This window comes from Emys orbicularis, chromosome 21 (genome assembly GCF_028017835.1).
Source record: "Emys orbicularis isolate rEmyOrb1 chromosome 21, rEmyOrb1.hap1, whole genome shotgun sequence".
NCBI classification, from domain to species: domain Eukaryota; kingdom Metazoa; phylum Chordata; order Testudines; family Emydidae; genus Emys; species Emys orbicularis.
In genome coordinates, this window is record NC_088703.1 from 2,932,726 (window position 1) to 2,948,428 (window position 15,703).

The 15,703-nt window shown below is 61.2% G+C and overlaps 1 protein-coding gene across 1 annotated transcript; it reads left to right on the forward strand.

Annotated features, from left to right (window-relative positions):
* The first annotated feature begins 3,071 nt into the window (after window positions 1–3,071).
* On the forward strand, window positions 3,072–12,550 carry LOC135893166 (acid phosphatase type 7-like). The gene is made up of 13 exons (XM_065420959.1): window positions 3,072–3,168; window positions 4,446–4,646; window positions 5,203–5,385; window positions 6,100–6,125; window positions 6,789–6,886; window positions 7,426–7,488; window positions 7,912–8,026; window positions 8,119–8,232; window positions 8,462–8,519; window positions 9,518–9,585; window positions 9,707–9,778; window positions 10,456–10,593; window positions 12,036–12,550. Exons 1-13 carry the CDS (start codon window positions 3,072–3,074, stop codon window positions 12,099–12,101), a joined length of 1,299 nt encoding a protein of 432 aa, XP_065277031.1. The 3' UTR covers window positions 12,102–12,550.
* Window positions 12,551–15,703: the final 3,153 nt, after the last annotated feature.

The window sequence follows — 15,703 nt, forward strand, 5'->3', positions numbered from 1 at the left end:
TCTGTCTGGTGATTGAGCCCGCTTTGAGCAGGGGGTTGGACTAGATACCTCCTGAGGTCCCTCCCAACCCTGATATTCTATGATTCTATGGGCCTGAGCGAGCTAGCCCCCCCCCCCCCCCCATGGGCAGGCAGAGAGCGAGCTCCCCCGGCCATGCGGCAGCAGGAGCGGAACCGGCAATTGGGGTCGGACTTGGAGCCCCTGATTTGCAGGGCGGGACAGGGCGCGGCGCTCGGAGCCCCCGTCTCCCGCTGGACCTGACCCCGCTCCCGGACGAGCTGCTGGCGCGGATCCTGAGCTGGGTCCCGGCCGCGCCCTGGGGACCCGCTGCCGGTGTAGTGTATTAAACTGCTCCGCCTAGCAATGTGCTACCGGTAGCACTGACCGATCCGGATCCAGGGGAGCCGTTTCTTGCACTACACACAGTGCATGTGAAATTGCTCCGTGTAGACATGTGCTCCCTGCAGCAGTTAGTGATACAGAGCGATTGTCAGAAACAGCTTTTGTAAAAACCTGCTACTTCCCTCCTAGGTCCTGGGGGTTTTACCCTCTGCCAGCGCCTCACTCCGGGGCTGAACTCCGCCTCCTCCCCCCCCATTCCTGATTTCGCCCTTTAGCCCCTCCCCTAATCCTGCCTCCAGCTGCTTGACCCCCAGACCAGTAAATTTCCACCCCCTGCTCCGATTCGCCCCCTTTGCCCCTTTTTAACTCCTGTAATTAACAGTCCACAGAATTTTACGGCTAATAAGGGCAGGGGCTTCAGCGGATGAACTGAGCGTCCTCAGTACACAGTAGCTATGGACAGCACTTTAATAAACAACACCTGCTGCTGTAAATCAGCATTGCCCCCAAGCCCACTGCCCCTGGTGCCCTTCCCCCTGTACACACTCCTCAGTGCCCCCTCCCCCGCACAGCGCTCTCTCATCTGGTCCCCCCCAACACCGGGCATTGCCCACTGTTGGAAAACTCCCAGCCCCCCTGCTCTGCTAGAACTGGGGAGAGAGCCCAGGAGTCCTGGCTCCCAGCCCCCGCCCTGCTCTAACCACTAGACCCCACTGCTCTTCCAGAGCTGGGGAGAGAACACAGGAGTCCTCGCTCCCAGCCCCCCCTACTCTAACGACAAGACCCTACTACTCTCCTAGAGCTGGGGAGAGAGCCCAGGAGTCCTGGCTCCCAGGCTGGTTGGGCTGCGGAGGGAGCCAACAGCAGCCGGGGCAGCCCGGTGCGTGCATCGAGCTGTCCGGGCTCAGCTCTGGGAGGACAGCGGGGGAGCCCTGGCCGTGCGGTGGGCTGTGGAGCAAGGAAAACGCTCGCCCTGGGACAGAGGTAGTGAGTGCGGGGCTAGGGAGACCCCTGGCTGGGTAGGGGTGTGTGAGTGAGTGGTTAGATCAGGGGAGGGCTTGGAGCCAGACTCCTGGGTTCTATCCTAGCTCTGGGAGGGGAAGGGGGTCTATTGGTTAGACTAGGTCAGTGTTATTGACCTCCCAGGGCTGGGTTCTATTCCCTGCTGTCTCAGACTCCCCACGTGACTTTGGGCAAGTCCCTTCCTACGTGTTGTGCCTCAGTTTCCCCACCTGCACAAACTGGGTCAATGACACTGAACCACCTCCCTCGGGGTATGTGGGGGGTGGCTGAGAGCAGCCAGGGAAGAGCTGATCATGTCAGTACCGAAACTGGTGCCCAGCAAATTGCAGAGCAGAGGCACGGAGCTGGGCCCTGCCCCAAGGCGTCTGCAGTCCGGCTGCTGCCCTGCGTGGGAATGCCATAGGAAGGTAGAAAGCTCCCAAAGCGAGAAATAGAACCCAGGAGTCCTGATTCCCAGCCCACTCCTCCTGCTCTAACCACTAGATCTCGCTCCCCTTCCAGAGCTGGGGAGAGAACCCAGGGGTCCTGCCTCACATCCCCCCACGCTCTAACACAGCGCCCTGACCTAAGAAGCACTAGATCTTCCTTCCCCATTTCCCCCCCATCTCGTGACCAGCTCTAATGTTGCAACACCGGCCACTGGATAACCCAGCCAGTCAGGTCAAGCCGGCGTCTCCACCTGCCTGTGCCCCGTCCCCTCCCGCGTGGAATCCCTGAGGCGGATCCATCCCTCGGTGCTTCTCCAATGACTGATTTCTTGGGCCTCGCTAGGTTCTCCCATCACCCCATGGCTAAGGGAGCTGGGGCTTTAATGCTAGGGTAGGGGGCAGTATGTGGGTAGGGGGCAGTGGTATCTCCCTGGCACTACTCGCTCCGTGGTTGCACAGGTCGTCTGTTTGCAAGGTTGCCCATCTGGCACCGCCCAAGCCCCTAATTGGGGTTCCGGGCAGAGTTGGGGGGCGGGACGGCTGGTGTGGGTGGCAGCTTGGATAACAGGGCGTGCCTGTTTGTCTGCCTCTGCTCTCGGGTTCGCCCAGGAGCGGGACTCTGGGCTGCCTGTCCTGGTGGGTCAGCGTGGTGCGGAGGGGCACCTGCCTAGTGCCCTGGGGCAGAGCCAGGAGCAACTGGCAGGGGAGGGGCAGCCGGTGTTGGCCTGGGGCTTGAGGTGGGAGGGAGAATTTTGGTTGCTGTCCCATGGCACAGGGACCCCCATCCCCCTTCTGCCAGGGCACCCTGATCCCTCCCCAACAGACTGTATCCCCTCAGCCCCCCTTTGTGAGGGCGTGGGGGCTGTTTTTCCAGGCATCCTTTGCCCGATGCTGAGATGCTGCTGCCTCTGGGGTGGCGTGTGTTGGCTGTCTATACAGGGATCCACCATAAGGGATGTGTTTGTCCCCTGCAGCCAGCTCCCCAATAACTCCGCTCCTACACCCCATCAGGGAGCCCCAGAGCTGGGTCCCCCTGGACCTCCTCCTAGCCTCCCCACTAGGAGACCCCCAAGATCCAGCCCCCCCATAACTCTGTGAATTTGAACTCTGCCCCGCAGGAGCTGCCTGGCCTCACTGCTGACGTATCAGGCTGTGGAAATCAGAGCTGTGTGGCGCTGACTCAGGACAACAGGAGGAGCTGACCCGCTCACAGGCCAGCGCCCCACGGCTTTCGTTTCCCCGTCCCTCTCCCACACGGCCGGGAAGAGCAGGACGAGGATGGGGCTGCACGGCTGGCTCTGCCTGGTGCTCCCCTGGGTGCTGTGCCAGGGCACCAGCCGCACCCAGCCCGAGCAAGTGCATCTCTCCTACCCAGGTGAGGCTGTCGGGGCCCCGTCTCCAGGCTGGGGGACCTGGGGGGAGGCTGGGAGCCCAGCTCCACGGGGTTATTAATGTTTATATCACTGGGCCTGGGGTCCCCAGCTCTGGGAGGGGAGCGGGGTCTAGTGGTTAGAGCAGGGGCTGGGAGCCAGGACTCCTGGGTTCTATCCCAGCTCTGGGAGGGGAGTGGGGTCTAGTGGTTAGAGCAGGGGCTGGGAGCCAGGACTCCTGGGATCTATCCCAGCTCTGGGAGGGGAGTGGGGGCTAGTGGTTAGAGCAGGGGAGGGCTGGGAGCCAAGATTCCTGGGTTCTATCTGAGCTCTGGGAGGGGAGTGGGGTCTAGTGGTTAGAGCAGGGGGCTGGGAGCCAGGACTCCTGGGTTCTATCCGAGCTCTGGGAGGGGAGTGGGGTCTAGTGGTTAGAGCAGGGGGGGGCTGGGAGCCAGGACTCCTGGGTTCTACCCCAGCTCTGGGAAGGGAGTGGGGTCTAGTGGTTAGAGCAAGGGGGCTGGGAGCCAGGACTCCTGGGTTCTATCCCAGCTCTGGGAGGTGAGTGGGGACTAGTGGTTAGAGCAGGGGGGCTGGGAGCCAGGATTCCTGGGTTCTATCCCAGCTCTGGGAGGTGAGTGGGGACTAGTGGTTAGAGCAGGGGGCTGGGAGCCAGGATTCCTGGGTTCTATCCGAGCTCTGGGAGGGGAGTGGGGTCTAGTGGTTAGAGCAGGGGGGGGCTGGGAGCCAGGACTCCTGGGTTCTACCCCAGCTCTGGGAAGGGAGTGGGGTCTAGTGGTTAGAGCAAGGGGGCTGGGAGCCAGGACTCCTGGGTTCTATCCCAGCTCTGGGAGGTGAGTGGGGACTAGTGGTTAGAGCAGGGGGGCTGGGAACCAGGAGTCCTGGGTTCTGTCCCAGCTCAGGCAGTGATCACTTTGTCTCACTTCAAGTGAGTCCCTTCCCCTCTCTGTGCCTCAGTTCCTGCAAACTGCAAACACTTCCCTGTCTCAGTTCCAGGGTGTTGGTGAGATGGGGGAAGGTTGAATCAGTTTCCCAGGCAAATCCAGCTCCTTGGAAACCAGGGTCTGGTTCCGGGCCTGGCCATAGGCCCAACCGGAGGGTCGGAGCAAGAGGATGGAGCTGGAGCAGGGTAGGAGTGGATGGAACCGGCTCTGTGTGGAATTGGCCCTCGTAGCACCTAGACAGAGCCGGTGTGGGGAGCGGGCCGGCGTCCCGGGGAGGACTCGGGCTCTGAGCGCTCATCGGGCTGTTCTAACCCTGGCAGGCGACCCCACCGCCATGACCGTCACCTGGACGACCTTCGACCCGGCCGGCTCCATCGTGGAGTTCGGCCCAGAGCCGGGCGAGGCCTTCACCACCTCCGCCAAGGGCCACGCCAGCCGGTTCGTGGACGGCGGGTGGTTGCGCCGCAGCATGTTCATCCACCGGGTCACCCTGCGGGGCCTGGCCCCCGGGCAGCGCTACGGTGAGTGGGGGCCGGGCTGCGGCTCCTCTCCTGGCAGGGGGGGGGGGGGGGGGCCCGGCGCACTGCAGACTTCATCCGCCAGATGAGGGACAGAGACACGGGGGCAGGGCTGGAGAATGGGCTGCACACGGGAAGGGGAGACCTGGGGACACGCACTGATGGGGGGGCGCCCAGACACCCTGCCACGCTCCCTGACGCCTCGTCACACTCACACGTGCCCCGACACACGCACACGCCCAGCCACATGCGCACGCACTGAGAGGTGGGGCACACACACAAGCCCAGTGTCACCCAGCAATATCCACCATCACCAGGTCCAAATCTGCGTTGGGCCCAAATACACCCCAACCCCGAGCACTCAGCCCCCCCCCCCCCCCACACACACACGGCGGGGTCTAGGGTGACCAGATGTCCTGATTTTAAAGGGATAGTCCCAATTTTTGGGTCTTTTTCTTATATAGGCTCCTATTACCCCCCACACCCTGTCCCGATTTTTCACACTTGCTGTCTGGTCACCCTACAGGCGTCTGAGTCTCTCCCTGCTCTTCCCCTGTAGCTTATCGCTGCGGGAGCCCGCTGGGCTGGAGCAGGCTCTACGGCTTCCGGGCTCTGCAGAATGGCACCGACTGGAGCCCGCGTCTCGCTGTCTTCGGTGACATGGGGAACATCAACCCCCAGTCCCTGCCCAGGCTCCAGCGCGACACGCAGCAGGACATGTACGACGCGATCCTGCACGTAGGTCGGTGTCACGCCGCGCTCCCCCCAGGTTCCTGGGATCGGGGCTGGAGAAGGGACGGGCTCAGGGGGCGGGGATGGGACACGGGGCCTTTTCCCTCTAGGGGGCGCTGGTGATCCGGCCCCAGGGCAGGAGACTGGCTGCCTCAAGGGTCGGGGAATGGGACATGTGGCCTTTTCCCTCTAGGGGGCGCTGGTGATCTGGCCCCAGGGCAGGGACTGGCTGGCTCAAGGGTCGGGGAATGGGACATGTGGCCTTTCCCCTTTAGGGGGCGCTGGTGATCTGGTCCCAGGGCAGGAGACTGGCTGGCTCAGGGGGCAGGGAATGGGACACGGGGCCTTTTCCCTCTCGGGGGCGCCAGCTCCCATCCCATCCATGTCAGGAATGACCGACAGTCATCCCCATCTCATGACCCGTTGGTGCCCCCTGGAATGAACTCGCTGGGTCTGTGTCCAGGGCCCACGTCCCCCAAAGCACTGCCAGGGGCACTAACTGCCCCCCTCTTTGGGGATCTCAGCCCAGGACTGGACTCACCTCTCAGTTAAGGAGCGCCCCTCTCCCCTCCAGAGATTAGGGCAGGATTCGGGGGGCATCAAGCCAGCACTGTTGGCTTAATAATGGGGGGGTAACCCCCAATCTGGGTAAAATCTCCCCCAGGCCATCCCCTGCCCCCAGGGCAGAGCAGCCGATTCACTGTGATCCTCTTGTCTTTCCCAGGGGATTTTGCCTATGACATGGACCAGGTAAATTCTGTAGCCACGCTGCCTCCTGCGCCTTCCCTTCTCCTCCGGCTGCGCCCCATCCCGCTCCCCTCCACGTTCGGGGGGCTGGCCCCACTCGCTGGCGTCTCTGCGGTGGAGATCCAGGGCCGACGTCGGGAGGGATCCCCCAGGAGAAGGGGCTGTGTGCTCAGCTCCAAGGGTTTCTGGGCCCCCACGAATGCACGTCCACCTGTGTGCGTCCCCACCCGGCCTGGTCGGGTATCTCTCCCCTGCGTGTCTCATGGACTCAGCGAGGTTTACAAAGCTGCTCCAGCCCTGGAGCTAACCCAGCTGGCAGAGGCTGGCACGTGGGTTTGATTCCCGTACACGGCGACTTGCCCAGGAGGCCGGTATTATGAGCCCAGGCCCATGGGAGATTGGAGCTGCTTTGGGATGTGCCAGGGAGCTGTGTCGCCTACGATGGGAATTGAAGCAACAATGGCAGGCGGGTTGGGCCCGTCCACCCCACTCCCCATCCTTGCCCTGGTGGCCATGTATGCAAACCCACACGCGTGTTGCATTTGCACACGGATCTGCCCACCCATTTCCATGCACGTGGCCATACAGCCCCCAGGTGTGTAAATGCGCTCCGAGGGCACAGCATTCCCAGGTGCCTCGGCTGATGCGACTCTCTCTGGGGTGTAGTGTAACGCCATGGTCGGAGACGCCTTCATGCGCAAGATCGAGCCCGTCGCAGCGTCGGTGCCGTATATGACGTGCCCGGGGAACCACGAGGAGAAATAGTGAGTGGGCGGATCTCGCACGGGGTGCCTATGGGCGCGACGGCTGGCTCTGCTCCTCCCTCACCTCAGCCACCCCCCAGCTCTCTCCCCTTTCCCCACCCCAGACGCTGCCCGCGGATTCCCTCCCAGCCTTGGCCACTGACCTCTGGTGGGGTTTATTTGCTCCATGCTTGAACAGCGCCCCCTGTCGGACACACGCAAGACGTGCCCCTGCAGGGAACTGCCAGAGCACCTGGGCTCAGAGGGGATTTCTGGGTCTATACGGGCTGATGGGATTATGGGGGAGGGGGGTTTGTTGCCCTGGGAGCCTCTCAGCCTGCGGTTGGGGTGGGGGAAGAGGTGGCGGAGCCGGAGGTGTCTCCATCTGCTCCCGGAGAGGGACTAGGAGCGGCAGCCTAGAGGCCAGGGTGAGGGGTGCATTACGGATGCTTGAGATGCCAGTCTGAGAATTGGGAGGGGGCCGGATTAAATCCACCCCCCCACACCCTCCCTCACACACACCCACTGCAGCCCCTAATTGTTCTTTCCCCCCCCCCCAGCAACTTCTCCAACTACCGTGCCCGATTCAGCATGCCCGGTGACACGGAGGGCCTGTGGTACAGGTGAGCACCCCGCCTGGCCCCCAGGGGGCAGCGTTCCAGCCCCAGGCGCCCGACCCCGGCAGAGGTGCAGGGGGATAAGAACACCAGGGGCAGGAATCTCTGGGCCTGGCTGTGCTTGGTTAGAGTGGGGGGCCGGGGGGCTGGGACGCCTGGGTTCTATCCCCAGCCCTGTGAGGACAGTGGAGTCTAGTGGTTAGAGCAGGGGGGCTGGGAGCCAGGACTCCTGGGTTCTATCCCCAGCCCTGGGAGGGGAGCAGGGAGGACTGGGAGCCGGGTTCTATTGCTGCTACTAACTCCCTGTGTGTGTTGAGGGGCATGCTGCTTCCCCCATTGCGTGCCTCAGTTTCCTCCCAGCATAGCACAGGGCTCATCCTTTGCCCTCCCTCCCTTGTCACCGTATGATTCTGCTTCTCTGCCCTCCAGCTGGGACGTCGGCCCTGCCCACATCATCTCCTTCTCCACCGAGGTGTATTTCTACCTGAACTATGGCCGCCACCTCGTCCAGGAGCAGTACCAATGGCTACAGAGAGACCTACAGGTAGACCCACCCCCCCAACCCCTAGCCCTCCTGTCTGCCCGCCCGCCCAGACTGTCTCGCTCACAGACTCTCTCTCTCCCCCTTGGCGGCAGGAGGCCACGCGGCCGGATCGGCGCCGGCGCCACCCGTGGATCATCACCATGGGGCACCGGCCCATGTACTGCTCCAACAACGACCTCGACGACTGCACGCAGCACGAGAGCATCGTGAGTGGGGCGGGGGGGGGCGCTGCAGAGGAGGGAGGCGGATGCTCTTGCACCCAGCGGGCAGGGGGAGGCGGGCGGGGAGCCGAGTGGGGACCGGCAGACTTATCCAGGGAGGCCGTTCCACGTGGCGTGGGGGGGACCTCGCTGGAGGGCCTTAGAGAGAGAATGTGGGGTAACCCGCCAGGGCCCCCTCCAGCTGCTGATCCCCCCCCACTGTCTTTCCCCTCAGGTTCGCCGAGGGCTCCCCCAACATCTGTACGGCCTGGAGGACCTGTTCTATAAATACGGTACCCACTGCCCATTCCTCCAGCCTCCTCCGGTGGCGCCCCCTAGGGGGGAACCTGGGAAGCTCCCCCTGCAGGACGTATGCTGGGGCTGTCAGCTGGAGCCCCGGGGCAACAGGAGGAGGGGAGGGGTGACACCAAGGCGCTTTGGGGGCTCACGCCAACCAGGACGGGCTTCTGTCACCCCCTGAGTGCCTCTGTGTCCGGCAGCCCTGGCCCAGAGCCCTGCCCCCAGCAGCCGTGGGGATGAGCCAGCCTGGGTACTGATGCAGGGAGACCCCAACGGCCCAGTCCCTCTCCCCGGGCACTCCCGGACGGCAGCGACAGAGCCCACACCCCAGGGACTTCGGCCCCCCGGCACCTTTCTCAGCTCTGGCCCCGGGTGACGGATGCCCCAAAGGACTTTTCTGCTTCGATCTCCCACCATCTACTGTCTCTGTTTCCAGCACCGCGAAGGATTCCTGGGGGCGCAGGCTCCGTCCCCAGCCGGGCTGGTTAAGCGGCCTGCCCCCCTCCCCACCCGCTCGTTTAGCTGGATGGCTTTGGTTACTTTTTTCATTGCCCTCCGAGGTCTGGCCTGGCTCAGTTTACCCCGCAGGCCCAGGAAAGCGGGCGGCCCAACGTTACTTTCTCTAGGGCCGGCTGGGTTTAGGTACTGGCTTGCGTAACTCCTTTCCACGCCTGTTCCCAGCCCACCTCGCTCATTCTTTCTACGCTGCCCGTACAAGGCCCAGCGGGTCCCCGGTTGGTATATGATCCCTGCCATATGTCCTTGTAGAGACACACATTCTGACAGCGGCGTGTTGGGGCAATGAGTGTTTCTTTGCCCATCTCCTGCCCGGGCTCTCCTGCGATTCACCTGGGCCACACCCAATCTCTTAAAGGGCCAGCTCGCCCGGCAACAGGGCCCCAGGGCAGAGCACGCCTCGGCCCCCAATCCAGCTATGGGTCTAAGATCCAGTGGCCAGAGTCCTGAGCCGGTGCTGTCCTCTCTTCACCAGGTGTCGACCTAGAGCTGTGGGCCCATGAACACTCCTACGAGAGGCTGTGGCCTGTCTACAACTACCAGGTGACTCCTGATTGGCGGGTGGATGGGTGGGGGTCTCTCCGGGGTCGCTGTCCGGCCTGGTTAGGGGATTGAGTCCGAGATCTGAGTCTGAAACGACCCCATCTGCCTTCCCCCGCTGCAGGTCTACAACGGCAGTGCCAAATCGCCCTACACCAACCCCCGGGCGCCCGTCCACATCATCACCGGATCGGCCGTAAGTGACAGCTGGGACCCGAGCCTGGTAGCGCACCCAGCACCATCCGCCCATGCCAGCCTCTGCTCGCCTTGCGAGTCAATGGTGACGCCTACTGCTGACCGCCACGGGGCCGGGTGTCTCTGCCCGCGGTTTAAGGGCCTGATCCTGTTAAGCGCCAGACACCTCCCAAGTGGTGCTGAGTGCCCTCGGATCCCATTGAAATTCAGTGTGGGCGCTTCCAGGATTGGGGCTTAATTTAGAGGCCTGTTGGGGGGGTTAGTTTAAGGGCAAGAGTACGAGGAGCGGAGCCTGATCCTGTCCTAGGACAGTCCTGCTGCGTGGGGGTGTGGCAGGATTGGACCCCAGCTGCCCAGGGGATGGATGGAGGAGTGGGGAGGGGGCGGTGAGTGTAAGAGGCTCCATGAGAAGATGGAGGGATCGGGGGAGGAGACGTGAAGCTGGGAGCAGGCTGAGAAGAGGGAAACTGAGGCACGGGCAAGGCAGCAATTCGCCCAAGGGCACCGGGGTCTCCATCCAATGCTCTATCTGCTAGGCCGCGCTGCCTTGAAAGGGTAGGGGGTGGAGGGATTGATGTGCAGTGGAGGTGGGGCTGAGGCAGCGGGAGGAGGAGTTGAGCTGGGTCCGCCCCCCCCCACATGGTGATGCAATGGGCTCTGCCCCCCTCCCCTCCGCAGGGCTGTAAGGAGAGGCTGACCTGCTTCGTCCCCAACCCACGGGAGTGGAGCGCCCTGCGCATCGAGGACTACGGCTACACGCGCCTGCAAATCCTCAACCGCAGCCACATCTGGCTGGAGCAAGTGTCCGACGACCAGGTATGGCACGGCTGGCGGATGGACCCCCCAACTCCCACCCCGTCCTGCCCGGTCCGATCGCGGCCTGGGCAGGCTCAATGTGCGTTGCACTGTGCAGTGGACCCATTGCAGGGGTATCTGGGCACTGAACATTAACCACTAGACCCCACTCCCCTCCCAGAGTCCTGGATAGAACCCAGGCGTCCTGACTCCCAGCCCCCCCTGCTCTAACCACTGGACCCCACTCCCCTCCCAGAGTCCTGGATAGAACCCAGGCGTCCTAACGCCCAGCCCCCCTGCTCTAACCACTAGACCCCACTCCCCTTCCAGAACCAAGGATAGAACCCAGAAGCCCTGACTCCCAGCACCCCTCTGCTCTAACCATTAGACATCACTCCCCTCCCGCAACTGGGGAGAGGACCCAGGAGTCCTGATTCCCACCCCCCCACCCCCAGCTCTACCCACTGGGCCCCCCCCCCCCTCTGATTGCTCCCACCTGTGCCCAGCTGTCTGTACACACCCTGTCCAGCGTCACCACCTGGACAGCTCCCGCCATAGCAACCTCTCCCTGAATCTTAGCGGCACCCACAGGGTGTCACCACGAGGCAGTAGCAGAGAAGGGAAACCCTGGGGGTAAAGCAGCCCTGAACTCTCCTCCAGCCTAGGGTGGGCAAAGTCTGGAGCTGGGCGGCTCTGGAGAAAGGCACGGGAAACATTTGGGCTTGTCCAGCTCCAAGCGGCTATAGGGGGAAAGCAGGGAGGGGAGTGGGGTCTAGTGAGTAGAGCGGGGAGGGGGGCTGGGTGTAGGTGCCGAAGGCTGTTGGGAATCTGGCTCCTGTCTGGCGGGAGCCGGGCGGGAAGCCGGGCAGATCCCTGCTGTTTTGGTGGGTTCACACTGGAAACACGCCTGAGCCATGGAATCCGGATTGGAACCTCCCAGAGTTCTCCCCACCTCTCTCTAGAGCAGCCTCACCTTGAGTTCAAACCCTCAGGTCTTGATTCCCAGCCTTCCCTGCTCTAAGTGCTAGACCCCACTCCCCTCCCAGCGTTAGGAGTAAATCCAAACCCGGGTAGCTGTGGTTTGCTAAACGTGGATGTTTCCTTCGTTAGAAACGTGATCATCAACTTCATTTGAATCCTTAATCGGTGCTTCAGATCAAGGGGGGGTGCGGGGGAAGGGTTTGGTAAAATCCAGAATGTGGGAGGGGAAATAGCTGTAGAGATCTGGGGGGATGAGGCACATCTTCATGCCCCTGGGGATAGACTGCAATCCCACCGCTGCCACAAGTGTGAACTTTCCCCCTTTGTGGTCCCAATCCATCCCTCCCGTCCCCATTCCCGACACGTTACCATAGACCCGCCCTGGGTTCTGAGGCTCCCCATGAAGCTCGTCTGAGTTCTGACCAGTAGGGGAACGTCCCCTGGAGCCACCCCTGAACCCGAGTCCTGGTTTTGTCTTTCAGGACGGGAAAGTCGTGGATGGGATCTGGCTCATCAAGGAGTTGCACGGCCCCAAAGCTTGGCATTAGCCTGGCAGCAGGCCCCAGCCCTGAGTTGAGCAGAGCGACTGCGTCCCCAGGACCCCCTGAAATCCTCGTTATCTGGCTGGAGGCAGAGCTCCCTGCGGGGCTACAAACGAATCTGATCAAATCCAAAGGCCGCTCTTGCAGGCCCTGATGTATGGCACTGGAAGGACACGCCTGCCCCTGCAGCTGGGTCTTTATGATGGTGAACAAGCGCTTTGTTGCAACTGAGCGTATTGGGTCTCAGAGCACTTTATACGGGTGGGGTTGTGTCCGTGTATTCCCAGTTTAGAGACGGGGAAACTGAGGCACAGAGCAAGGAAGGACCTTGACCAAAATCATAGATGTAGGGTGTCTTGCTTTCCATTCGTCCCTGCCCTAATCACTAGATCCCATTCCCCTCTCAGAGTCAGGAATAGAACCCAGGAGTCCTGATTCCCAGCCCCCTGCTCTAACCACTACACCCCACTCTCCTCGGCAGGAGCAGAACCCAGGAATCCTGATTCCCAGCCCCCCTGTTATAACCACTAGGTCCACCCCTCACCTCTGTGATGTCAGGAATAGAACCCAGGCTTCCTGACTCCCAGTCCTTTGTTCAATCCACTGGCCCATTCTGCCTCTTACCGAAAAAACCCCATAGAGTTAAAATGGTCTCCAGATTCTGCCTGAGGCATCTCCGCCTCTTGAATCTTTCTAGCCCTCAGACTGTGTGTGGGGGAAGGGGTGCCGGGAGCTGATGGTTTTCTTTCCTTATTTGTTCTTTCCTCCATGAGCTGACGCTAGTCCCAGGCCTTCTCCCCTGCTGCTGGTCCCTGTAATGCAATAAGCCCCACACGGAGCTGCAAGGCGGCAAGGGATGGGGCTAGATTTGCCTTTCGCCATCAAGCGTGGCCCCTGGTACATCTCTGAGGTTCGCTGTACGATCTTTAATGCTTCGAGCTACGCACTGGGTCTTTTGTATTGATGCTCTGGAAATGAACGACACAAAATCAAGCTCAAAAGGTGTGCGATGCCCATCTCCTTCAGACGCCGCTTGATTTGCCTTGGGTGCCTTGACTGTTTCAGGGCCAGATTCTTCTCCGGTGTAAATCAGGAGGCGCCCCCTCCAAATCCTTGAGTCACAGAGAGGAGACTTCGGCTCTGTCACCGGCCCCTTTAAGGGGAGGCGGGCTCAGCCCCACCTGGGACTGACCAGCTGCCTCCTAGCTGAAGCTGGGGGGGGTAGAGGTCAGGTGATGGCCTGAGGAGTACCTGGCCAGCAAGGGCTCAGTTGAGGGGACGGATGGCAGGCAGGCAGTCCGGTTTTATGGTGTCTCCCAGATAGGTGGCTGGCACAGGGAGAATTTCCGGGAGTCTCTGGGTCCATGCGCTGGCTGCGAGGGGTGTATGTGTGTGTGTGTCGGGGGGGGGGGTGTCGTCTAAGTTTTCTGATTACGGATACACACTGCCCTGCGTCAAGGGCGTGAGATAGACGCTGCTGCAGCCTGTCTCCTCCATGGGCCGGTGAGAGAGCCTGCTGGCTCCCAGGTTCCTCCTAGATCGTTGCCACAGTCGGGGGTGGGCCAATGCTAGGCCAGATTTCTCCTGCCCTTTGCGGAGAGCCGTGGTGAGAGTTCGTTCTTTCCTCACACTTACATTGGCGGCCGTGAGGTACTGCCCGTCTCGCTGACCAAGACTGTCTCCCTGCGCTCCCACCTCTTCTCCTGTCCGTGGCTTGTCAGTTGTTTTGGAGCAGGGGCTGTGTTTTTGTTCTATGTTTGTACAGCGCCTAGCGCGATGGGCTCCGTGACTGGGGCGGCTCCGTGACTGGGGCTCCTCCGTGCTAAGGCAGCTCAGAACCTGGAGGACGAAGGAGCACAGTTTCCTGTCTGGGCTTTGATAACGGTGTAAAAGTCACTAGCCTGCGTTAACTGTTTTAAGCTATTGGCTCCTATTAAGAGAGACTGAAAGACTGGGACTTCTCACCTTGGAGATGAATAAGAGGGAACATGGGAAAAATGGGGGAAAAAATAGTGGGTGCTCAGCACCCACCAGTCACAGCTGTTTGGCGGCACCCCCCATTAGCTGGGGGAGGGGCTTGGGGGAGGGCAGAGAGCAGCAAGTGGGTGGGGGTCTCGGGGAGGGGGTGGGAAGAGGCGGGGTGAGGGCGGGGCTTTGGGGGAGAGGGGTAGATTGGGAGCTGGAAGAGGCGGAGTGAGGGTAGGGCCTCGGAGGAGGGGTGGAGTGGGGGCAGGGCCTCGGGACAGAGCGGGGGTGCAGTACCCCCGGGGAAAAGAAAACCTCAGTGCCTATGCCTTTTTCACCCGTTAGCCGGTGGAACTCACTGTCACATTATCTCCTGGAGGCCAAGAGTTTATCAGGATTCAAAGAGCGAGCGGGCACTGAGAACCCAGCTCACCGGCGTTAGCCTAGTAGTTAATGCTACAGTTTAAAAAAGATCCCGAGGTAGGCTCTAGTTCAAACAGAAATGAATTCAGGGAAGTCTGAGTGCCTGGGTTATGCAAGAGGTTAGACTGGCCCCTTCTGGTTCATCATCTCTGAATGAGGCAGCTGAGTACAGAATGGCTCCAACATCAAATAAATTAGATGGGAGGGTTGTAGGGCTGTATGTATACCTGGGCAGAATAAAAGCAAATTCATTACTGCAAGGGCTTCAGAATACCAGGGCTTGGTTTGCCCATATTTGGTAGAGAGATGGGGGAGGGATAGCTCAGTGGTTTGAGCATTGGCCTGCTAAACCCAGGGTTGTGAGTTCAATCCTTGAGGGGGCCATTTAGGGAACTAGGGTAAAAATCTGTCTGGGGATTGGTCCTGCTTTGAGCAGGGGATTGGACTAGATACCTCCTGAGGTCCCTTCCAACCCTGATATTCTAGGATTCTACGAACACTCTGCTTAGGTAATACAAGAGAGGCACCTTCCTAGCTAAGGCCCCTGAAACTCTTTGGGCTGCTGGTTTACATAGAGAGTTGAGTACAAGAGCTGCCTTTTCAATTTTGCCTTTCCACGGGGTCGTTTGAGCTCGTTAGCAGTTCTGTATGGGGCCCTGATGAACAGGACGAATTAGTAAAGCATTCCTAGAGCTTTTGGTTAGGTTTTGCCAGAGCTATAAACCCTCATGCTTCAGGGCGTGAGCTGCCCTCTAACTATTGGGGCCAGGAGGGGACTTTCCCAGGCTGCAGGTGACTCCAGTATTGTCCACTGGATGGGGAAAGGTCTCTTGCACCTTCCTCTGAAGCAGCTGGGAGGCGGCAGAAGCCTGGGCTGGGGTGGCTCCATGCTCTGAGCCAGCCTCTGTTCCCAGTAGGGTAGGAGCCGTGGTGGGAATTGCCAGAGGTGCACAGAGCTGGTTGGGAGAAGCTGGTCCCTGCTGCTGGGAGCAATGTCCAAGGCCTGGCGGTGCTGAAATGAGGCCCCTCCCCACCCTCCAACCTGGCAGGGAGCTCCGGCACGGGGACGGGTAGCCTGTGCCACTGCCGCCGATGTCCCTGTGGCCTGCCTGCCCTGGGCTGCGGTGGCAACTCCTTCCTGGGGATTGGGGGAAGCAGGGCTCCATGTGGGACTGGGGGGGGGGGTCACATTAACAGAGGTGAACCCAAAAGGGCATGAA